Source organism: Pungitius pungitius, chromosome 2 (assembly GCF_949316345.1).
Source record: "Pungitius pungitius chromosome 2, fPunPun2.1, whole genome shotgun sequence".
Classification (NCBI taxonomy): domain Eukaryota; kingdom Metazoa; phylum Chordata; class Actinopteri; order Perciformes; family Gasterosteidae; genus Pungitius; species Pungitius pungitius.
The window spans coordinates 19,408,737-19,434,481 of record NC_084901.1 but is presented as its reverse complement, the minus strand read 5'-3'; the positions used below and the strand labels follow the sequence as shown (position 1 = coordinate 19,434,481).

At 45.2% G+C, this 25,745-nt stretch overlaps 1 protein-coding gene across 1 annotated transcript; it reads right to left on the bottom strand.

Annotated features, from left to right (window-relative positions):
* Nucleotides 1-8,866: 8,866 nt before the first annotated feature.
* Nucleotides 8,867-25,658, bottom strand: apln (apelin). Its single transcript, XM_037460836.2, has 3 exons — nucleotides 25,052-25,658; nucleotides 11,899-12,071; nucleotides 8,867-9,058 (listed from the first exon to the last, which is right to left on the bottom strand). The coding sequence occupies exons 1-2, from the start codon at nucleotides 25,116-25,118 to the stop codon at nucleotides 11,905-11,907; spliced, it is 234 nt and encodes a 77-aa protein (XP_037316733.2). The 5' UTR covers nucleotides 25,119-25,658; the 3' UTR covers nucleotides 8,867-9,058; nucleotides 11,899-11,904.
* Nucleotides 25,659-25,745: the final 87 nt, after the last annotated feature.

The window sequence follows — 25,745 nt, the reverse complement described above, 5'->3', positions numbered from 1 at the left end:
CACCAGCTACCACAGCACTCCGTTGTGTTTTTGTCTTCTCAATTTAAAAATTGGAACAGAAATCCAGAAAGAAATCCAAGTCACGTTCTGCTTTTGAAGATATCCAGTCCAATCAAAATCACACACTCTTCAAGTTTGAAGCGTCCAACTCAAATCGATCTTCACCTCGATGAACGTGAGCATTGTTACGGGTTAAAAGACTCGTGACCTGTTGCACCAACTGCTGCGTGACTCCTTTAGTGTTTATTTGCTTCAACAATGCTGAGCAATATTTTAACAAAGCGGATTGCTTGGCTGCCATGTTTCACCAAGTGCATCGCAGTGATGAGATGGGGCTTGAAAGCCAATAATAAGCAGGCATGGAAATCAAATAGGCCTCCAGTAAAATAAATTATTAAAATGGACACTGGAATTTCTGCAACCATTTGTGTACTAGCTAACAACACATGTTTTTCTGTTCAATCATTAATAATTCAGCATTCATTTATTGATTGCTTCTCTTGTGGTTTGATGCATTTTATTTTGACTTTTACCAATTTGCCGATGACATCGCCACATGAAGACGGCCATAAATGATTCCAAAGATTTAATGCAAAATCTAGAAAACACCCATTATTAGAAACTGAGAGCTTATTATTTCTTCTCAGTTAATATGAAATAAATTAAATATTTTTGGGATAGAGGTTTATTCTATGAAATACTTTCATTGGTGCAGCCAGTTATTGTGAGTTTTAAAGTACTGTGTTTAACCTAATCTACATCTAAACTTGCTGCAGCATGTTGCATGGACAGAATCTACAACTGTCTTGGACCACTGAATGATCATAAAATGAACACTGATGTGCTGCAGTTTTAACAATCGCTTTCTAAACATGAAGCCAAATCAAACCATCAAATCAAACTCGGCGCTTCTCAGCAGACCCGTCTGTGATGAGCCTCTCTCCATATCTGGGAAATACCTCAAGGGTAGTGAAGTGACTCATGTTGTTGTGTGTCTTATGTGTGTGTGTGTGTGTGTGTGTGTGTGTGACATGTGTCTCTTTGGGTGTTAATGTGGCAAAGAGGTTTTGACCGTTAACGCCTTGGTGGTTTCCATGTCAGCCCACGAGGCGAAGCGACGCCTTCCTGAGACAGGGTCGTCTCAGCCTTCAGAGACACGGCCTCTTAACTGGCCTTAACAAGATAATCACACAGCGCGGATCCCCTGATCGGCAGCAAATTGTTTCCTTAAATGCTCTGGGTTGCTGAATGAGAGGATTGGGCTTGACCGACACGGCCTTGAACGGATCTCATCAACAATCTCCTTTTGAAAAGCAGCGTGTGTTATCAGACAATCCGTGCCGTGCACACAGCTGATAAACATGTGGCTTTTGGGTGACGCCCGTATGATCGGCTCACCCCACCCCCGGCCCCTGGCACGCTACGGATGCATGTCTATGTAATGTGGTTGAAGATAACACTATTGCAGAAAGCCTCAAGGACAAAAAAAAGATACAATGTGTAAGAAGGCATGAGGCATTTTTAATGTTTGAAGTATCTAAACAATAAAAAGCCTTCCTGTTAATAGTGGCTTTACCGTGCCAAGTCCGTGAGGGTTAATTTTTTTACCACCTCATAACGGACCATAGAGATTTGACTTTGCTAGAGTACTTTGCTATAATTGCCACAGGACAAAACACCTTCATGTGTCTATGATTAAGCGAGCAACGGACTACAGGGCGACGGGTGTCAACATATCTCTGTGCATTAACAGAGGAAGTGTCCTCTTGGCCCTAAAAAGAGGACCCTTGAGTAAGAGCTAAGGTTAACTGGCAGTAAGGGCTAACAGTTTATATCCCAAGTGCATCCGTCATCAATATGTGACGTTCTAATGATGGGAAAGTTATGACCCTGATGATATTAGCCCATGGACCAGTGCACTCTCTTTGTTCCTGGCCTGTGAGCTAACGCTAATGTGGCTAAGCTGCACAGTGTATGCAATAATCCCGAAGGAAGTCTTGCCTCATAAATAAAGGTTCAGAGAAATTCACTAGTGACCATTGTCATGTTTTTCAAAAGGACAAGGGAGGTTAAAAACTCCCTTTCCGTTTTCTTCATTTCACCCCCATAGCAGCTTTACATTTCTCTACCAGCAACTCCCCCCCTGTCTTGTGTTTTGTTTGGTGGCTGGCTTTGTTTTTATGACCACTCCAGTGATCCGTCGCCGCTGCAGAGCTGCTGGTGTTAACACAGCTGAGGTGCATTACGCTGACTGTTGTTGCTGCATCTTACCGGGCTCCAGGCTCTGTTTGCAGTCAGCAGTCGTTTTTGTGACGGCTTCAGAAGGAGACGCGAGGACCGAAACACACACACACGTGACATCGAATATCCTGTCCCCGCAGCCTCTCTATGCCCCAGTAGTCCAGTAGTGAAGTGAAACTAAAGTGAAGACTAAACAATCCACTCAAACAACATCTGACACTTTCAGCATTCATTGTCAGGCATAACTTGGTGTCAGTTTGTCATTATTACCACATTAACCCAACTTTTAAGCAGTAGAAAATTCTACTTTTGGATGTAATGATTAACATAATGAAAAAGTGTGCAGCCTTTTTCCACGACTGAGGACCTTTGTTCCATAACTTTCCCAACATCTCTCCTCTTATGTCCTGTCATGTCTCTGACTTTGTCTCATGAAGGCACAAAGAATCTGACCCCTAAATGGAAGCTTCATTAACTTGGCCTTGTTGTAAAATGTAATCACCTGCTCCTTACACGTGTGCTTCACTTACAATCTGTAGAACGATTCTGTGGAGTCCAGGTGGTTGCGCGACAGCAGTGAGCTGGCTAATATCCATCGGTGTGGGTTTGTCAGCAGTTCTGTGGCCTTTGTTGGTGGTTTTGTGGGAGAGCCAACTCCAGTGGAGGATTTTATGATGTGACAGAAGTTGACTTCGGGACTCTGTGCCAAGAGCAATCCAGATGTTACTTCTGCGGTTTGTTCCTCTAGTCTACATATGTGTGTGTGTATATATATATATATATATATATATATATATGTGTGGTTTGAATTACAGAAAGCACTGAGCACCATGCACACACGGTCGGTAAAATGTCCAACTTTCCCTTTTGTTCTAGTTGAAGGGAGGTTGTCACTAGTTTAAAGAACCAGAAGAGTTTCCAACAGTGTCTGAAACTCACCCGTCGGCCTGAAAGTTTTATGCTTTATTCATAATACACCAAATTTACCCACTGTGTCCTTTGCCCCCCCCGTGGCCTCTGAGCGGTGGGTTGGGTGGCTGGCAGGCAGGCATTGGGTGGCTGGCAGGCAGTGACACACAGTCCGGCTGGTGACAGTGCACAGGGCTGGAGCCACTCTCGCAGAATGGACCTTGAACTTTTCGAGGGGACGTCTGGCTTTGCTGTAATGCCCCACCGGCGGGTCTCGCTGCCCGGCTACAAACTGTAACTCTATAGCCTCATTGTCACGCTCCATATCCTCCTGGTGACCCTGAGACCAATTATACAACTGACCCAGGCTTGATGATATAACCTTGGGCGTCTTTCGGGGGCTGCTGGGGCTCAGGGGTCTACCTCTTGTCTATCATGACATGTCAGCTCTGTGCGTTAACCAGACACTTCCCTGAGTGGTCCCAGTGGGGCTTTGAGAGGACGAGTGGTTCACATGCAAAGCCCAGTACATTTAAACACATTGGCTCGTCAAGGTTCTCCTTTTTATGTCAACCTATCATTTTTTGGTGCAAATTCTGTAAATACTAAGTGTTCATTTATAAAAAATGAATGAATCAAAGGATTAGAGATTCTTGGACAAGACAGTAAGGGTCCCGAAATTATATTTTATGTAAATGTCGACACTGATTTCTCCTCTGCTGAATTATTTTTTGATCCTCCACCAGTAAAAACCATTGTGTGCAGATATGACTTGGCTCTAGACGTATCCATAGTCTTTATGCATGCTCAGCAGCTGTGATGCATTAATGTGCAGGATGCGTAGCATGCACTATAAGCTCTGGACTAGCTGTCAGTGGTGAAGTGCTCCTTAATGGACGAGGAGTTGATTTACATTTCCAATGGCATGTGCATACAACAGCGAGTGAAATTTTACACAAGATTATACTGGAGGTAAAGGTTAATGCCCGTGGCTGTCAGGTAAACATGTATTTTTTTCTGCTTTCCAGGCCAAGTACTGCTACATAACGGTACAATACATAATCGAGTAAGATGGGCTGATTTGCAGTAAAATATTTAAAACAAAAGAATAATCGGAAGACAGATTTTTCTGATTGGAGCATCCCATTGGAATTAAAAAATGGTGCCATGGCTTGCTGATGCTAACCCTAACCCTAACCCCTAACCCTCTGCCAATTGTAGTTTCACTGAACTTCACAGAAATTATTGGGATTAGTTTAAAGAAATGCAAAGTATCCAGAGGGTTTCCCCCCCTCACGCGAAAATGCGGATGGATGGTCCCTATTGGTGAGATCATGAACAACATCACCTGATGATCACCATCACTTTAGCATCTTCATTGACATTTAGCTCAAAGCACCTCCGGGCCTGAACAGCCTCACATTCATTACCATTTCTGCGGACTCATGAAGTTATTTGATTTCCATCATGTAAAAAGAAAGACATGACACAATGTTTTCTTAAAATAAGATTTTTAATATTACTTATTATCATAAAGATATATTTACACACTTTACAGAAATAGAAAATAAAAACACAAAGCTACGCATGAAAGGAAAAAATAAAATAAGTACTCCAAGAGCTAAAGCTTATCTTTTATAAATTAGAAACCAAAAGTTCAAATATGTACACAGTATTTCAACCATTTCTGATACACTTGTTTTATTTATTTATTTATGTCATTTATTTTTGCCCAGTTCAACATCAAAACAGAGACAGGGACTGTACATTTGGCCTGGTGAGTAATATGAGCACACACCATAAACAGAATATAAGTTTCAAGAGTAATACATTTTCCTTTTAAATGGTATCTGCTTGAGGTCTAATAACACTGTCGCGATGGTGTGTAAGCCTACGGACTGCACCTGTGCTCAGATCGTTGTGAACGTAGCCGATCTCGGTTACGTAGATGGAGAATGTGTCATAATCAAGGCAGGAGGGGCGTGTGCTATTTTGGGTGTAGGAAGTCTCATTTTGAGCCTCCAAGATAATGACAGATCTTAGTCATTTCCCATGGGAGATAAAATCTAGTTATCCTCTGGATTGCCAAGCCGGTGGAAATGTGTGAATCCATTGGATTGAATATCAGCCACTTGATCTTGCAAGACACCCACTCTGAAGGCCAACATGATACAGTTTGATGGGCTTAGCGATTCGCAAGTAATATCACGGAATGTGTGGCTTGCCAACTCTCTTTCCAATTCTACAATGATTGTTTTTTTTTTGTCATTTTAAAGCAATTTGATCTGGTAGAGTTTAAAATGACAGTCGGATAAAAAAGAAAAAAGAAAAGAAAAATTCACTTCTAAACCTCGTGTTTATCATTTTGTGCGGGTATGTTTGACTAGCTGTCGGGAGACAACGTTGATAACCTGCTGCTAGCTTCTCATCTCATCTCCAGCAGTAACACAAATCTGTCTCTCTGCTCATCCCCTCTTCTTACACACTCGCAGCCAAATGCATTCGAACAAAAAAAAGAACTGAACACAAAGGGGGCAAGTTCTCAGAACAAACATTTTTCAACCAGGAAAACATGCTAACAAGTGCATAGGAACGTTACTCAGGCCTTGTGATGTTTCACAGAGAAGAGGAACTGGGGAGGAAACATTGAGAGGATAGGAATCGTTTCTCTTGTGTAAGCCTTGCTGGAAAAGCCCATTAAGGAAAATGGTTTTTGCTCCTCGAGCATAATGTATTGGTTTACCATTTCAGTTTGAGCCTGGACGTGCTTGTCCTTCCACACCGCAAGGCCCATTAACCTGATGTGCAGGGGAGGGCTGTGGGCTGAGATGCACAAGAAGAGAATGCCTGAAAGCTTTCACGTGTCCACGACATATTGTGCTGCAGACTACTATTTTGTTACATCCACAAAAGATACAGCTTTTCACGCCGTATTCAGAAAGTAAGCTTTGGACAACCAGCTGGACAAGAATCAGACACAAGAAATGGTCACAATACACTGGAAAACCATTCCATGCCAAGAGACTCTCGTTTTCAGGGTGCATTTTTTTTTTTTTCCAGCAGCATAACGGAATTGCAAAAGTGCAGCCTCGCAAACCCACACAGAGAATTCTCGGAGCAAAACCACGTCTATTTGTCGGGACGAGTTGACACCAGAGGCTTTGGATCGGTGGGATTTTTTTGGCTTTTGATTTTGTTTTTTGTTTTTTGTTGCATTCAACTAATAACCAGCCCGAGATTAAAAAAAAGAGTAAGTTACATGAACATCGGTTTGCTCTGGTCTCCGAAAGGGCAGCTCGGCTGGTGCAGATGGGGTGGATACATTCATGAAGAGCGGTGCGGATACAGACGTTGCCTCGGCTCCATAACAATAACTTCTGAGATGGGGATAATATTGATTTGAACCCCTTGTCGCGACCCGGTCTACTTCCAGCATCCAAGCGGCTTTGAACTTTCATCCCCAGCTCATATCTCCCCCTACTATCCTCCCCAATAATACATGAGACATCCTCAACAGAGCTGTCTCACTTCCGAGGAGCATTAATGAAAATCTACATCTCTGTCTGAGAGGGTATGAAAAAAAATAATAATGGTGGAACTGAAATTATTACTCTCCACAGTGCCTTAGGATTTAATACATTTTTAATCAAGGTGATCTTGGCTGGGTGGATTACCACTGTGATTTCAGATGCCCTCTTAATAAAAGCTTCTGGTGCTGGGACGGAGAAGACTCTGCCTTTGATTATAATATTTGCATGAGACATGGCGAGAGGGAACGAGGCGTCGGGGAATCTAGGTTAACCTGCCAGTTGCTTATGTGCTGAAATACGTGTGCTTGACGATCCAAAATCCGATTTTCACCTAAAATCCGAAAAAAAAACGACAAAGCAACTACGAAGGAAGTCGCTCTGCACACCTAAAACACAAGGAAACGATTGCAAGGTGGCTGCTCTACAGGTTACAGTCGTAATATGTTACATGGTTACACACGGAATCAGCAGGGGTCTGGGGGCTGGAAAAGGGGGGGGGGTGGTTTCAGTCTAAGCCAATTTAACAATGAGCTCAGACTAAGTGGCCCCGGCCAGCCTTGGGGAGATCCATCTGAGAAAGATTAACTCCAGGGATTTAATGAGCGTAATGATCAAAGCCACGACCACCTGTGCTGTGGTATAGGGTGGACTAGAAAGGCAACTGTACCCAACATAAGGTAGGAAAGCATCATGACTAGATAGGACTGAATCTGGATACATGGCTATATAAGTGAAAACATACAGGGAGAGTAAGGAAATATACGAAAATATGCTCATATAAGATTTTAAATGTACTGTATGTTTGTGTTTTGTTAAATTAATGCGCAAAATAGACTGCTCTAGTACAAGCTTCTATCACAGCACCCTGAGAAAAAGAAACAAATCTACTTAAACACGGAAATAAACATAAACTGTAATATATTCCAGTATGATGGAAAGGCATAGCATTTCGTTAGTGAAAGATTTCGGTCAAAGGGTCAAACCGGCTGAATATTAAAAACTAGTGGAAGGCTGATTAAGGTCGGTATATTAGCTGAGCTGATATTTGCTTTTCTCTGTTTTTTTGTTGGTCTAATTTAACTGTCATCCTCGCTAACCTTGTCTCACTGGGGAATTTCTATTTGCAAAAAAAATAAACAAAATGCATAATGTGACAGTGTATCAAGACTTTTAACAGAGGTAATGTGTTTCTCCCTAACCGTCCATTCCTTCGTTCCTGGCAGCATTGTGGAGAAGGTAATTATTTGGCACTTCATTAAAAGGCAAGGCAGCCTGTCGGTGGAGCAGACCGCCTCGGCCAGTTAACAGTCGTGTAGAGCAGCTGCGCAGGGGGCAGCATTGTGGTGAGAACCCTGGGGATTGGGGTCGGGATTGGGATTTGGGATTTGGGGTCGAAGGGCTCATCCAAGGTGGGACATGTTACAGTAACCTTGAGCGCCTTTGTCAAACCCCCAAAGGTGTTAATGAGTTCAGGACCACCAAAATAGCTTTGGATTAAGGAATCTCCTAAATAAAGGAATTATTCTGTCACTTGAATATAACGTGCTCTCTTTGTCTCTCTCTCTTCAGTCCAACCGAACGTTTATGCAAAGCACCATTACTGACTATTAAGCGATGGATATAATGCCGGTCAAAGTACTTGCTCTTCCATTTTTGAAACACCTTGTAATTCCTCTTTTTGCAGCAGACATCCAGAGTATCATAAATTAACTCGGTATTGGCTATTGTCAACTATTTAAACCGACACTGCTCTTCGGCGTGATCGTCGGCCCGTCCCGGGTAGCAAAGGCGCTGAGCAGCTACGCAGCAGTGAAATCGGCGGGAAGCTGCAGTAACCTTGAACTGGAGGGATGGGAATACCACACCATGCTCACCGTGGAGAAGTGACAGATGCTTTAAGACTTCCGATTCACCACATGTCATGCAAAGTGTGCGTGAGACACTCAGGGAACTCGCTATGATTGGGCTCTATTTAAGCAAATGATAGAAAAATCGAGAAAAAAAAAAAAGAAATAAAACAAGGGGGCAAAAAAAAAAAAAAAGTAAAACACTTGGGAGAAGACAGAGATAGATAAGTAGTGAGGGAGTGAGAGTAAGAGAAGGAGAGAGACAGAGAAATAGAGTCTGATAGCTCGGCCTCCATATTCCCGCCCCCCCCCCACCCCCCTTTCCCTGCCCCCGATTCCTCCTAGAGCTGAGGGTGAGCGGCTCGTCCTGATTTCTTTTTTTTTTAATGGACAGAGTTGCTTGAAGAACCAGCAGGTGCTATGGACATCACTCTTCAGGCTGGGCAAACGTAGGCCCGTGGTTGCAGGGCCCTCCAAGGCAAAGGAAGAGCATCGAAATCAGAACCTTTGGGAGGGCGCTCAAAGCAGTGCCTGCAAAAAAAGAGGAAAAAACACAGAAAAAGGGCCGTCAGCGGGAGTTTTTTTGTTGTTTTTCCTGAAAAAAAAAAAAAACATTACATGAGTCCCTGTGGACATTTTCGAATTTCCTCTTGAATGCAACGCCCCTCGGGGGGGGGGGGGGAGTTTCTATCGCAGCCTTCCCTGTGTTACACCCGACGTTATCTTTCACCAGCTGGAAAGTCCCAGACATGTTCCAACCCGATTTCATTGTCTGTGACAGAAAACCAGCTGCAGGTAGCGAGAAAAACAATTGCACCTCTCGCCGTAGAAAAAAAACGCACAACATCATGCCACGCTCTGGGCACGGGACCAATCCTTCACAATGAGGAAACCTTTTCATCTTGCCTCGCCTTTTATCCCTCCCCCGACTTCTCTGATGATTTCGCTGAGATTTCGAATGAGTAGTGCGGTGCAGCTTTGTCGCGGGACAACAAGGTCCATTCATTGATAAGAGCCTGCTTTTGTTTCAAGATGTCATATTCCCGCCGTCATGTAATGCCGCGGGAACTAATGTTCCACCTTCCTAATCTTTGTGGCGTTGTTGTTGTTGTTGTCGTCCCTTTGTGCTTCCGGGTTCACGGGACGAGCTGTATGGTGTATGGGAAGAGTTCTACGTTGGTTTTGATCAAAGACTCATTCACCTCCTCACACTCATGGTCTCGAGTTTTTTTTTTTTTTTTTTTTGCCTGTGGCTTTCAATCTGTAATATCCTGTCTTTCCTTCGGACCGTCGCCGGCGCGGCTTAGATCTAAGAGCGGTAATGGCGCGTTTGTGTCTGAGTCCACTCAAATGCTCGTAGAGTGTGACCCGGGTCGCCATCTTTCTTCTCAGAGTTCCTCACATCTGGAGTGTGTAATGATGAATAAAAGTCAAACCCTGCCTCAGGTGTCTCGGGGAATAAAAGACGAGCTGCTCTCGACACTGAAATGGGGGAACGTCGCTGAGCAGCACAGAGTTGGTGGATCTCGAAGCTGCTTCCAGAGGGATTTTTCCCATCAGCTCAAACTGAAGAAGAAAGGCGAACACGCAAGGCTCAACGCAGCCATTGAAATGGAAAAGGAAAAAGACATTCCTATCCAAATCAATGGAGCGGGACGCAATTTTTATGTGGTGGGACCGTTATATGTATAAAGTGTCCATTATGTTCCTGTCTTCTTTCTATGAACAGACTTAAATCCAAGGCTGAATAAATAATACTCAGGCCTCAGTAGGACGGCTAAGTGCAAAGGACATTGACTCCTTTCCCGTTTCATCATTGCTAGTTTCATTAAGACGCTGCTAAAGGACAGGCTAATTCCCGCGGTGGTCAGATTTGGGTGAATTGTCGTGGTATTCGAGGGAACCCTTGAATGAGGTGAACTGTGAACTCGGCATAATAAGAAAACCCAGAGTGGAACTAACAAGAAAAGGGGAATCTTCGGCGTGTTGTGTTTAAGGGGGTGTTTGCGGAGGCAGCATTGTGACTCACTGGGCCGTTCGCTTTCACAGGGCTTCATAACTTCCTGAAAATCCTTGTATTTTGTTGCCAGCAATCTGGCACTGACCCCATAAAGCCCTCACCGCTGAACGTGCGCAGAGGATTCTCACGTTTTATTGGCAGGCCGAGGAAAGCTGGAGGACCCGAGTTGCCCTTCAAGTGCCTTCTGAGCCCGGCCAAGTCCTTACTCATTGTTTTCCCTTTTGTGCTTAGACTCCAGAAACAATAATGCTTCAAAGAAATTGCTGTAGATTTTAAAAACCTCTGGGACCATTATAGAGGGAAGAGCACCTAAGCTTCTATAACTCGTATCCCCTTTTTCTTTCTCCTTAAGCTGATTAACCATGCTGTGACACTGCAGACTCCTCTCACTGTGGCTCGAATTTATGGCGACCCTCTGCAGGTCAGTGTTGTATGGTCGGCACCTCCTGCAGGGATATTGTCCCGTTGAGTTTCCTTGTCCGTCTCAGTGTCTGCAGGAGACGTGTGAATGGGTCCCGCACTCCCTAATGCAAGCGACTGCTGTTGCTTTCCATTTAGAAAGATGGGCTACATTAGTAAGTAGAAGGAGTATATATTAATCTGTGTATATTGTAATTTTGATCATCTAGTTTAATTACTTGTAGCGTGTTTTAGTTTCTCAAGGAAGCTTGATCTGTTTTATTAGAAATACAGAGTTTGTTTTGCTTCAGAAAAGAAAATGAAGCTGTGAAAAGGTGATAAGTACAATATTGTCTCTGATTTTGGATGAAAGCGTTTTCACACAAAGTCTTGTTTTACTTGACAGCAAGGTAAACATTCGCTCACCAGAAAGGCTGTGCAGCTGGGAAACCTAAACTCTACAAAGTGTTATCTTTGGGCAAAGGGGCTTCATTTACAAAATCATCTGGAGAGAAACTATTTATACTGGCTGAAGTGACTCAAAGGTTCAGTTTCTAAGTATATCTGTCTCCCTTATTAGGAAATATATGACGTAGCCTTAAAATACAACCTCCGGTGTACTACGAAGGCAGGGAGGCTGGAGTCCAATAATCTGTTAAGACATACGCTTCTCCTCAGCGCCAACAATAACATCCCTGTATTGGTCTAGTTGTAGAGTTCCCTGTGTTCTGTAAGAGATGGAGTTCCCCATCCTTCATCAAAACATTTTAATCATTTTCCTCTAAAAATTCTTCTGAGGAATTGTACTCAGAGGAATTTACTCGGATACCTCGGACTTGACAGAGAGTTGGTCCGAGGCATGCTGGACACGCGTGCAGATACGTAACTGCGTGTCACCGACCGTTTCATGACACCTTTGGTGGTGAAAGTGTGTCTCTTTGGCTGGACGTACCTTGCTCTAGAACGGCATGGGCCCCTTGTGGGAGAGACGTGGCCGTGGGCGTCTCCTCTTCCAGCCGGCTGGTCTGTGGGTCTGACCGCCCCGCGCAGGGTTTTGTTGGACAATTTTTCTCACGGTGGCTGCCTCTTCGAGATCTCTGCCATGCTCCGTGGAGGCCATGGGACCTGCAGGACACACACGGAGGAGAAACCACTCAGATGACCTCTCTCCGCTGAATGTAAATTCCCAGCCTCTTATCGCTCAGAGTAACACATTTTGATTATTGAGCTGCTCCCTCCAGAGCCTATGGAAAGATTTGTGGCAAAGTCCGAAGAGTCATCACAGCGGTAAATTGATGATTGAACCAGAGACATGTGTAGATAAGTTTGTGTGTGGGCCTCTTCCAGCCCACCCGGCAGCGTAGTTCATCAAGTCAGCGTGTTTTGCGAGCGAAGCACAGCAGATAGACGAGAAAGCCCAAACCCTGATGTCTCACGTCACTGTCACTCTCTCTCTCACTCTCTCTCTCTCTCTCTCTCTCCAGATTACAAACACCGCGCAGCGCCGGACCATGTGGAGGAGCATCCTGTCGCGGCGCTTGATCCGCGATTGGAGATGAGTTTACTAGCGCCGCGTCTGTGTGAGAAAGTGCGTGAATGCCTGGCGTGTGTGCGAGTACGTGTGTGTGTGTTTGAGAGTGGTCCCAGATGTTCTCGGTCATCTCTCAATAAGCGTGGTCTGATCCCCTTAAGCCCCTCTTTTCCAAATGGTTTGGTCCACCTCAAGTGTCTCTCTGACCTTTTAACCTACTATAAACTGAAAGACCTCCTTTTGGAGGTCCAGAGATTTTGTGAAAAAATGTTTTTGCAGTAATATCTTTATTTGTAATGGGATATTTAGCGTGGGTGATCTTTCACACCTCGTCTTGTTATTAGGTCCAATAAAATGTGAGTAGAAGCAGAGCTTGAGTTTTTATCTGGACATGTTTAAGTGGTTAAATGTCTTAGTGGTGACTGAGTGTACGCACTCCATTTACAGTGATGCATTTTTAATTTTAATGAACAACTGATGGACATTTACATTCACATAAACCTCTACTCTGATCTCATGAAGAATGTAAATGAATGGAGATGTGTAGATTGGGGATTTTTGTAGTTCCTGGATGAGGACTGACATCTCTAATCCAGAGTCGAGGTCAAACTCCAATAACACTGGATCCTATGTTTACCACAACGACCCTCTCTGCTATGCCAGACCTCTACTTTTGCTAAACATATAAAGTCTCAAGACCAAGCTGAGGTAACCCTGACGACAGCATCAATTGGTGGTGAATTTTTCAGAACCTTTGTCTCCAAAAAACAACGTTGGATATTTCCGGTCAGAAACCAAGCTGATTGACATCACTCACATAGGGTCATGACATTCCTGTCACTTCTCCTCAGAGACACTGGCACCATTTTTAGAATTCCCAAGAGAACGACCTTCCTCTGGTTTACGAGGACTCCCGTGAGGACACAGCTTGAGATAAGTCGGCAAGTGGACTGCGTTTTTTTGTTTTTTTTAAGCAGAAAGTAAACTGGCGACAGCAGTTGAGCAGCTTACAGCTTACGTGACGATCCTACCTTCCCCGGTCTCTCAAGAGTTTGTCATCTGTTGGTGTCCATTTTTGTGACAGAGCAACAATACGAACTCTACGAACAAGGCAAAGAGTTAAAAACACTCTGATTTCTCCAATAGCAAGAGAATCAACTTGTTTGAATGGAAGAGAGTTTTCTTCAAGAGCACGTTTCAAAGTCCCTCTGCAGCATCTCTTAATTAGACGCCTTCAGCCGCGGCATCTAGAAGACCTTTTCAAAAGAACAACTCTCCTTAGAAAAAGAGGGAAAACCTTTTAAGCCTTCAGCCCTCAACCAGTGGAGACTTTACGTCTGAGCGCGACAGCAAGTTGAATGTTTTCAAAGTATATCCCTGCAAGGCCACACATCTCAAGTTCCACATCCACGCTAATCTTCCTCCACAAGCGCGTTACACACTTTATTATTAGCGGGGAAACAGTGGGATAATTCATTTTCTAGCGGGGGAAATTCTCTGTAGCATATTTCCGCGTCTAAAGCCCATCGTTGCCCCTTTGGAGCCCTAATCTGCGCATTATCCTTTTGTTATTGTTCCGGATACACTATGAATGACGGACGTTGACACATTCTGAGGGCTTTCAGCTCATTTCTTTCAAATCCAGGGGCTTTTGGCTGTGAATATACTCTTGTGTTTCAGTATTACGGGTGGGCCCTGCTTCTTCTCCCCACTGAAAGAAGCATTTAGAAGGCGAACACACAGAAGCAGAAGCCTTTGCTGTTGGAGATGTCGATATTCCGAATAACCGCATCGTCGGACGTTTCAAACAACTACGCCTGAAGTTGTTTTGGCTGTTACGTGCGACAATCGTCGTGCCGCAATGGTGACAATCGTCGTTGTGCACATGAGAAAGTGCAGCGGTATTCTGTCAGTTTTCCGGAAAGAGTTGCATAACCTGTCAGATGCAAACCCCGCGAGAAGGTGGCTGCAGTGGTTTCAGACGCTGTCTCGCAGTGGCCTCGACCGCAGGCCGGTGCCTGAGCAGTGGTTGGTTCAAGAGGCGCGGCGAGTCACGCGCCGCTCGCTGTGCACACAACAAACAGACGTTGCGCGCACTGCAATGCAAAATGGAAGAAGTAATTACGCCTCTGCTCACACAACTCATCCGCTTGTCCTCTCGCTGCGCGGCCCGGGCCTGTCACGACCCCCCGGGTCTGTAATGAGACAGTTTGGATGTCTCCTGCCGTATAGCGAGCTGTCAGCCACTGCTCTGCACTGTGGTTTTGAAGGGAGAACATCTTGTGATTCTCCTGACGAATCCCAACCCATGCAATCTGTGAAGTGAAATGAAAGGTGCTAAAAATAAGCCCGGGTCCCAGTCATGACACAGGCGGGATAGATTTACTGTTGCAGCCTGTGGGGGGAAGGCATCTCTGTGTGACTCGTGTGACACACTGCAAACAGCTATGGCTTTGTTTCTCCACCCAGCTCTGGAGGAAATGATCAGTAGCATTATTGGAAAGACCTTTTGATTGTTTCCATGTCAGGTTGGTCATTGGTTAATGCACATTTTGGCTCCATAAACAAAGATATCTCTGCTATCTTATTGGTCTGAAATTGGTTCCAGTCTCCGTAGCGTTCCATATGATCTTTTCTCGTGAGAGGATCCCTGTGTTTGTGTTCCGCTGGTAAAACCGTGAAATGGCAGGATAACACATGTCTTACAAAAATAAGAGTCTTATCTATCCTCCTTTTGACCTCGGAGCCCGGCTTCTGGCCTCTTTCTGACAAATCTCAATACTTCCCCGACCCCCCTCACACACACTTTGTAATTCCCTAATTAAAGTTTAATAAAGGGGGAATTTCAGGAATGCCTGGTTATTACTACTACTCTGGCCGCTGGAGGAAGGGTTCAGGCACAGAAGAGAATAGTTGACGGTGTCATGAACTGGCCAGTCTCCAGACTAACAATAAATAGCTGGTTGGATGCCCCGAGGATCTCCGCCCTAGTTTCACCACCACCGCCTGCCTGAGGTGATGTCTGCTATGTTGAGCATTTCAAATGGCCGGCTCTCCATCTTATTGCGGCCCAGCGAATCGGAATACTGACAGCTTATCCCCATTGATGTCGCAAATAGTCCATCAGTGGAGCCTGGAGAGAGATTCATCTGCTAGCACTTGTCCATCCAGTCAGAGAAGAGAAATGGGCCGCCCTCTGGTTCGGTGCCAAGTCCATCAACCGCCCTCGTGGCGGGCGAGAGCAAAACTGCATATCTCAACGCTGCGTGTCAACGCAGGATCCCCCCCCCCCCCAGACGGCGTGCAAATGGGCCAAAGCGGCTTATTAATAGTTGTAAAGCTGATTGCTTGTGTGCATCGACTGCCAAAACGACCACGTAACAAATATTTGCACTTGTGCACGCGGCCACAACATAATGTTTTTCCTGCTATTACGAGACGAGAGATTTAACTGTACTGGTCTGTGACTCTTAACTGTACCGACAGAGCAGCAGAGGGGCCGCGTTCATGCTTTAAGAAACTGTCAGATTCGGTCCTCGCTGTGTTTAATTTCTTTCCGTGTCACAACAAGTTGATCTTATCTGTGTGTTTACTTGTCTTTGTCGTCACTCACAGCCACGCTGACCATGAACCAATCCCAATGCAATGTCATTGATCCGTTTTTCCCGAGCGCCTCAAAAACATTTCATCTATTCTGTTTCTCGACTGCCCCCCCCATCACATGTCTGACATCCGTGCACTGCGAATCCTTCTCCAGCTGCAGTTTGTACAGATGTATCTTGATGTGTAAACAATCGGCTGGGTCGCCACTGTAATGAGAGGAGTCAACCCCGTGTGCACACAGTGATTTAACTTCAAATCATGGCATCAAAAACCTCATAAAGCTGGATGAGTAGTTTCTTTGACTGGGATGTTTTTTCACGCTTGCTAGTGGATGTCTTCTACAGATCTTTGTTGTAGACTGAAATATATAACAAATCCTAAATGGAATAATAACCATTTCCGAAGGATGAATTCACTGACGTTGGGGACCCGCCCAATTTTACCCCTTAGCACTACAACCTCTGACTTTTGTCATCAATGAACTATTAGATGGATTACCAGGACATTTAGCACAGGCCAAAGTGCTGCGTGCTCGGCCAATGAAACCCTGATCATCCTCAACTGCACATGCTCAGTGCTAAGTAGCAAATGTTAGCATGAAGGAATGCCAATTTCGAATATTTTCCCCTTTAACCGATCAGCGGTGCTATGTAATGAATTAAAGTTAAGGGTGTTAGCTGTCATATATGCCTTTTTAAAAAGTGGATAAGCTATTCTCCTTTTAATGACTACCAACTCCTCAGAGTTTTTCTTTTGGTTATTTCTTTCACCTGTTTGACTTAATCTTATTTTTAATTGAGGTCAATTATTAACCTCCCTATTAACACACCATATAGAGATGGTCAATATAAAGAGTATTATAGCGGTATATTCCTGATCTGATCTACCTTTTAGCACTATAAATGTACTAAATCTGAGACCCAATTAAAGCTTGCCCTCTTTTCACTGTGAAATGTCACATTGACATACCACACGCACACACACTACTAAGAGTGAAGTCCATTCTGACAATAATTACATTGTAATGATGGGTTGGGTTTTGGTCTTGCACAGTATGATAAGGAAAAAAACCTTATTTGTGTCAATATGGGACGGAGTTGGAGCTCATCATGTGTGTGTGTGTGTGTGTGTGTTATCCTTACGGGTACCAGAGCAATGTTTGTGTTAGTGGTAGAGAAGAAGAATAAATACCCTGGCGTGTGTAGCCATGGTTATTCCCATGACGTCGGAGGAGCAGCGCTGCTGTCTCCGTCGAGTGCCTCCCTCCTTCATTCACTAAAAGTAGCTCAATGCACCTGATGAAGCCCTCCGTAGCCTGCCGTTACCACAGACCTCCAAACCCACACAGCCAGACAGAGACATGCTTTCTACTACATAAGCACATTAGAGGATCAGTATTATTTAGCCATGGATGAGATGTGTTAATTGTGCCATATTCAAGCCAAACATTCCCTTAACCTAGATTAAGCCCCAGAACTGCTACAGCATCGTATGGAGGATTTGCTCGTAGCCCGACAGCCTCCCCACACATTCATGGAATGGAGCCTGACCAAGTCCCTTGCTGTTCAGCTTTTCACAATCCACAACATTTTAGTGTCTGAAATGCTGCTTATCGCATGCCTACCAGTAAGTCTGGTCCTTGGCAGAAACTGGTACCGATTGCTTACCGACTTTCAGGCCACGTTACCATGGCAGCCGCCATGAAAGGCGCTCAGTTTGGAGCAAAAAGAATGACATTGTCAGCTGAAATTGACCAGGTTTTCCACTTACAGATTTCCCTGCACACGGTCTGAATCCCTGATAAGTCCTCTGACTGTGACTGTGATGTTTTTAACCTCCTCCGTGGGCCACCGCACTTGGCCTTTGAGTGTTACTCTCAGAGGGGGGTGCGTGTGTGTGCGGGGGGGGGGTTGTTTTGGTCGTGAGCACTTTCTTTTATTTCGGTCAGGGACTGTTTGATATGCAGCATTGTTGCATTGTTAGAATGCTTGGCTTGTGGCAGAGTTGAAGGCTGGCTTTGTCTGCGTTAACTCCAGTGAGGAAACCAAAGTGCATGAAAAGTTGCTCCCATTACTGCGGCTTTCAAACTCAACCCCCTCCCACCCCCCTCTCCCCCTGCTTTGAAAACATCCCCCACTCTCTCTGAAGGTTCAGAACAAATTAAAAACTAACTGCGCAGACCTGTCGTTTCTGGCTTTCTGCAGATGTCCCTTTGAGTCAGTTATATATACTCCTGAATTAGAGAGTGTATGAAATGATGAGGTGTGAGGCCGCGTACACTGCTATGATCAGAGCGCTGCGAGTTCAAAGGGCCGACAGCAGCATTGAGCCAGCTAATAAAGCCACTGACTCCCCTCACCACTTGACTGCCTGATGGTTTATTCACAATCCCACTTCAGTCAAAGGGGTGAATCGGTGGCTACCAGGTTCCTGCAGGTTCGAGCGGACTGGAGGCCAGCAAACATTTATCCACACAACTTCACTCAAAGCGTGTCAAAACTGAGGACAAGAGAAGGAGAGGTGCTGATGCTGCTGTCTCCATTCAGAGCAGCGGGCGGAACCTTTTGTGCATGACGGGTACATCGGGTAGGAAAAGGATACCAACCGTTGCCCTTATCTCTGGAGATTGCATGTCAAGGGCAAAGGGATCCTCCAACCATCCGTTTCCATGGGCACGCTAATCGGATGTGAAACACAACCCCCTCCCTCTCTTGTGTCATCACTCCCCCCCCCCCCCCCCCCATGCTGTGAACCTGCATCGCATCTCCCATTTGTATTGTGGGAGGAAGAGAGGGACAGAAAGAGGCAGAGAAACGTCATGGCGAAGGGTTCACTGCAGCTCCTAAAGCCTGAGGGGACCTCCCATGCTCCCTATAGCATATACTGTGCTGTTAAAGGGAAACAGCAGCAACATTGCATCAGACTGTGTTCAAGCTTAACTTAACACTGGATATCCCTATTTGAGACGTTGTGTTGGGCAAATATGTGCAAGATTATTATGTAAGATAACAAAAGGAAGGTTTGTGCATTAATCTGTGTTCTATTGGTAAGCATTTTACATCTAAGTCTTTTAATCAAAATAAAGTGATACTTCTAGCACTATAGTTATATTATAGAATACAATAAATGATAAAAGCAAGCATGCAAGGTCCAATTAATATAACACAAGCAACAATAGCACTAAGATAAAAATGTCTATAATTATATTTATTACACATTTAAGTGTATGATTTGTTTTAGAATCCCATATATTCTTGCTCTCTGGATGTGGTGCCTATTTTAATTTAACTGGCAGCATTGTGATAAAAGCTATCAGCTAAAACCAAGTTTTATTATTAATATACAGAACATATGGTGTGCAGGAATGAAGCACCTTTGCCCAAAGGTTATGAAATGAAATGCAGTAAATTATTCGGTCGCACCTATTAAATAAGGAAATAAACTTTACGAGGATGACAGAGAGGTCCAGCTGATCGGCCCTCTGCGGATTAGAAGGTTTCCACCAACTGTTCGGATTAGCTGAGCAACCTGATGCGTTTGCGCATTCATCAACATAAACAATCTCCCAGAGAAAGTAACCTTAGCGATCAACGAAAGAGTGTTTGCCATGAATAATGCATGCTTTTGTAAATGAATAATTTTTGTGTTCAGTTCAGTTCTGTGGAAGATGGACGAGGATCTTGACAACACAATGTGCATGACTGTTTGAAACCACATGAGGTGAACCACCACGTCCTATAATTCTCTGAGAACAGAGTGACACGCACATCCTGTTGCCTCAGGCTCAGAGTTTACACAGATCCCAGTGGTGGGGGGTGGGGAGGGGTCGCTAAATAAACCCCAAATCGAAGTGCCTCCACGCCAGCCATAGCCCCAATCCACACAGCTTTTCCAGCTTATAGAACTGCCTAAAAACAGCCAACTGGGCAGCGCTTACGAAATTTCTTCGATCCGCGTTGGCGTCGGTAGAGGCGTGGCATCAATGGTAACAACACTAAACCCTATTTATTTGATTGTAAAAAGTAATTGACTTTTACTTCTACATAATGCTTTTGGGGGCGGTAATAATTGATTTCTACCACTGATGACATGGCAATACACAGAAGTCATATTTTTCCAATTTGGGTTCCTACAAATTGAGTATGAAAGTAATTAAAGCACCTGCATTCCTAAACACCGTATTATTTATTCTGCGGGCTGGCAGCCCGTTAATAAATATGTCCACTCACATCATGATCAAAAATCTGATCTGCCGGGACTACCGCTATAAATGTAACACTTAATGTTCAAGAAGAGAGTCGTAAATCACTTTAATATTGTTCACTGGTGGAAAACAGAGCAGTTTTGGGGAAATATCTGGCTCTAATTAAGTTGTAAGGAGTGCCCCGGGCCTGAGGATAAGGTCTGGTGATCACATGGGGTCTGGTTAACACGGACCCCCCCCCCCCTCTTCACTCTTCCACAGACCCTCCGACCCAAACCTCCAGGTTGTGCCTCCAAACTCAAAGTGGTGGGGGGGGGGGGGTCTGGACGTGTGCGTCAGGAATCAGAATGGAGTCCGAATTTAATTTAATTTATATTTAGCTGAGCAGGACTCCCTCATAAAGATTGCAAAGGGGAAGTGAAATTGCGTCTTGGCCTCATAAATCTAGCAACTCGCTTGAATTAAACTCACGTTTGTTTTTTGGCATTGCTGTTGGAAGTAGCTGTCACACCCCTGCACAAGGTTTCACGCGATTAGCGTTGTTAGATAACCACTTAAATGGAACAACTTGAATAGAGGAAAGTACAAATCGACCTACGACAAGCTTATTTAAAAATAGATATATTGATCTTAAGGCCGGCAATAACTGTCATTTTTCCACATTTGAACTAAAGAGACAGACTCAATCACCAGCTGTGAGTTTTTCAATGCATCTATAACTTCCTTCACCATGGAAAGCTGACACAACCTCTGAGCTCCCGGACAGCCTCTCTTCCTGCAGCCCTTATATTTTTATGTCTTTTTTTGCCTTTTTCCCCCCTTTGTTGCATTTGCTCTCAAGGGAAGATCTAAGTGAGTAGATGTATTCATTCAAAGGGTTCTGAATTACATTACAGCAGCCCAGCAGTCACATATGCCAAAGTCTTCAACAGCTGAGCTCTCCGGGGAGTGCTAGCCCAAAGGTTAGCCGTATATCCCTACCCAATGAGTTATGATTTTTCACTAAATCTCTTCCTTAATTCTGTCCCACTCCAGAGCAATTGTGAGTGTCATTCACGGAGCTCATGTTGGTGATATTATACAGATGTGTAGGGGTTTATCAGAAGGGTAAAAAAAGAAAACGTTTCCTCAAAGAAATGTAGGAGTTGCATTCCATGAACCCTATAGGGGGAGGAGCTACAGATACAATCTGTTATTGCTATATATATATTTGTATATCATGAACTCAACATTTTTTATTTAAATATTAAATGAACTGTGGTTTGTTGAGATTTCTATAGATATTATTTCCTTCCTGTATAACGTGAAAATGTATCCAGAATTGTAGATTAGCAACCACAATATAAATAGAAGGACAAGCCGACAAATGTCAATAAACTGACATTATCTCCTCGCATCTTCTCATCTCACATTATACATATTGTAAAATTCTCATCCCTAAAACCAGGCAACGTGATCTTACTGTGTGGATACTTCACTGTGTGGACAAAAGGGTCTAATGCTGCTATTTCAGAGGCCAAACAAGAGACAAAGCAGCCAGAAGATAACAAATCCCTTTTAACTCACATCCCAAACACAACTCATGGAATGTGTAGTGTGTGTGTGTGTGTGTGTGTGTGTGTGTGGGTGCACTGTCTGCAGCAGATAAACTATACTGATGCTTAAGACTACTGGCTCTATTGCCACGTAATACATCATGAAGAGGAAATCCAGGGTCCTCCTGAAAAGGATTTCATCTGCCAATGTGTGTGTGCGTGTGTGTGTTTTCGTTAACTAAACCTAGCTGGTGCTCACAAGCTCCCGTGCCTCAAAAAACAAAAAGAAAAGGAAAAGGCTCTGTGATTCTCCATAATCCCCTAATAACCTTTCCACTGCTCCCCCACTGCCACAAATGTTTGCCCACTGCTGTTATGTTATGCCTGCACATCTGGAAAGGTTTAGATGCCTTTGTTCTCCCTGCGACCACCGTAATCACGTCCACGGGCACAAACACCTTCTTTACATTAGAAAACTTAGGATAATGATTTAAGGCTTCCTGTATTTGGTTTACTGTGAACTTATATATGTTGTCAGCTAACTAATCACACACTGCTTGGCGGCGTTTAATGCCCTTAATGAGTGGCTGCACACGGAGGGCAGTGCTCTGTCGGGCTGTACTTTGACCCGTAGCACAGGTCGGGAGCGAGGCGAGCTGCGGTACAGTACGCATGCATGATGGTGCCACAGAGCTGCCAGCCCCAACAGTACATCAAAGTTTAATACGGAATAATAGCACTGTTGACAGCTCTCGTAAAAGTGCCCCCCCCACGCCCCGCTCTCCCTCCCAAGCAGAAGATTTCTCTGCCAGATAATGGCTCTGATCCGGGCCGCGTGCACCGCTCACAACTGGCTTACCTGTTCAACCCAGGTGTGTGTGTGTGTGTGTGCTGTATGTGCGTGTCTGAGCCAGCTGCTATTGTTTTTATCCTGCGCGTCCCTCGGTGAACATTGGCAGGGTGTTTCCGCCGCACAGAAAAACCTAAGCTTTGATATCTCTTAAGCGGCTGTGACAGACGCGAGGATGCTCTGAGGCTGTTTATAAACCCGTCTTAGGAGTTAGGCGGGGAGGTAGACTGATCGGCCTCGGGATGAATTATGGATACCACCTTTCTAAAGCTGGAGCCCACTCTTGAGCCAGAGTGCTTTGCAAGGATGGGTAATTGAAGTGCGCTGCCAAAGGATGCAAATATTACACAGAGAAGGCCACCGCAGCTCTTTTGGTGTACTGAATGAGTATCGTAAGTAGCATTGTAGAGTTGAATCGCCTGTTGCGCTGTTTAGACTTGCTAAAATGCAAATGCATCCCTAAATACAATCATGCACACATATAGCAGTCTATGCTCATTGCTTCCTGCACACACACACACTCCCATGCTGTCTCTGTCTCACTGTGCATCCCTCTCGTCTTTCTCAGGCACACATGTCAACACACAGATGCCTGGGAGAGAGAGAGAGAGAGAGAGAGAGAGAAAGCCCACTGAACTGGAAAAGCGTTTGTCTCAAGATGAAAGGCTTCACACCCACTGCCTACATGCAGAGCCTCTTCCGACACCTTCCCGCGACAGCGCATACTGTAGCAGAGGCTTGTGCTACGCAGACACACTCCAGCTAGCATCCCTCCCCACACCCATCAACGCCGCAACACACTTGCATCCCTTCCTCTCTTTCCCATCCTTTCTCTCTCTCTCTCTCTCTCTCTCTCCCCCTCTCTCTTCATCCGTGTCAATGGAGCTCTGATACTACAGTGGCGGCCAAGGAACAGGAAGGGCGACATGAGTTAAACAACGTTGAGAGGGATGAGCTCCCCCCGTGAAAGCCCCGAGGCACAGCAGCCTTGTTTTCCCCGTCGCCGGGTGCAGCGCGGTGTGGGCTCTCTCGGGCGTGGAACGCGCTTAGCCTCATGCGGGGCGTGAAAAACGACACTGGCCGTGATGCTGGATAATTGCTTCCCATTTACTCGTGTGCCGAGAGCCTCGGACAAAAATAGCATGTCGCTGTAACAAATGTGCTGGGAAAGCATGGGAACCGTGAGTGCTGTGGCCGCGGATCGATACACAGAGCGAGCATGGAGTCTGGAGCATCTCGCCACCGGTCTACACAGCACCTAGCAACATATAGCCTGCACAGCATTGTACAGTATTATCTCCAGCAATGCATAATCTTCTCTTTGTTGCATGAAGCATCTTCCGCATGGATTTAACATAAACACAGCTTGTCTGGTTGTCTTGCAAGCCACTGGAGTTGGTAGGTAGGTGATAGATTGTCCAGACATTTACTCAGGCCCAAGTGTTGTTTTTTCACACCACAATATTACCTGCATCGCATCTGCGGACTCTCAATCCATCTCCAAACTAAAACCTTCCGGCCACATTTCCTAGAACCCATTTTGACCCCGCCATCGATAAGCGATGGACGTTCCCTGCCCCCCCCGCATCATTTTCACCACTCTACGTTTTTGTTCCAAATATCAAACAAGATCCACAGTGGAATTGATATTTAGTCCAACAATGGCTCCAGAGACACAGCAGCACTTTACGGAAATTCACTGTGACAAGGCATCAAGAAGACAGAGCCCCTCAGGAGACGGTCCATGCATCTCTGGGATCTGTGCCCTCGTCGATGCGTACGACAATTAAAGTCCTCATTATCGTCACCGGAGGAGGTATGCGCGCGTGTATAGGCGCTGTGTTGCCCTGCTGCACAATCACGGTCATGTAATAATCATATCGCTGTGGGGTCAGATGGAACCCATGGAGCCATAGATGAATGCGATTCCCTCCAGCTTACAGAACATGTGCCATGCATATCTTACATTTCATAACAGCCATAACATCACCCATACATCCAGCATTAGGTGTACATCGCCCAGGCACAGCTCCACACATCCGTGTCCGTCAACAGAAACACTCATAAATATTTCATCTCCAAGTCTTGGAAGCCCACATCAAGGTGAGGAAGGGAGGGTTAAAAACGATCAACCTAAGCCAGAAAGCACATTCAAGTTTACCTATAAAGCCCCGGCGGTACAATAGCAGTGAGAATAACCACTGCAGTGCAGTACTGTACACAGCCAGGTGCTGATATTCCTGCCTGTTTTTTAGAGCCCACACAAGGCTAACCATGCTGGGTAACTGATCAACCACATATGCCTGCACGAGCAAACAGAAAGAGGAATAGAAAGCAGAGGGAGAGGCGACCGGCGACGAGGCTGGCCGCTCCTGTACTCACCAGCACTGGCAGAACACAGCAGAGACACCAAGAGCACAATCACCAGCGTCAGGATCTTCACATTCATTTCTGCACTCCCCTCTGGCTCTCCGCTAGTCACTCACTGATATACTGTAGTGGTGTGTGTGAGTGTGTGTGTGTGTGTGTGTGTGTGTGTGAGTGTGTGTGTGTGCGTGCGTGCGTGTGCGTGCGTGTGCGGATGGGAGGGAGAGAGAGAGAGAGAGGGAGAGGGAGAGGGAGAGGGGGGAGAGAGAGCAGCTGAGCGAGGAAGAATGAGAGAGAGAGACTGTTTGCTCCCCTGTGTGTGTGTGTGTGTGTGTGAGAAGTGACTGTGTCAATTCCTGGGAATATGTGTGTGTGTGTGTGTGTGTGTGTATGTGTGTGTCTGGTGGCTCCCTGACTTTGCCTGTGTATTTGTCTAAATGTGTATTTATATGTCAATGTGTGACAGCGCCACTCCAAGAATGAAGGCACGTCTCTATCCGAGCTCTCCCACGGAGGTGTGTGTAAGTGTGTGTGTGAGTGTGTGTCAGTGTGTGTCTCTTTCTTCTTTTCTTCTGTCAGAAATTAAAATAAAAAAGGCAGCAGGAGACAAGTTCAGTGGAGCTGTGAAACGTGCTGGAAGTCAGCTCGCAGGTCTCTCTGTCGGCGTGTGTGTCCCTCTGTGTCTAGCTGGTCATGTGGCTTAAGTATC

Coding starts and splice junctions, on each gene's coding strand:
- apln (XM_037460836.2), bottom strand. CDS start 25,118: ATGAATGTGAAGATCCTGACGCTGGTGATTGTGCTCTTGGTGTCTCTG. Junction 12,072..25,051: donor GCTGTGTTCTGCCAGTGCTG/GTGAGTACAGGA, acceptor TGTGTCCTGCAG/GTCCCATGGCCTCCACGGAG.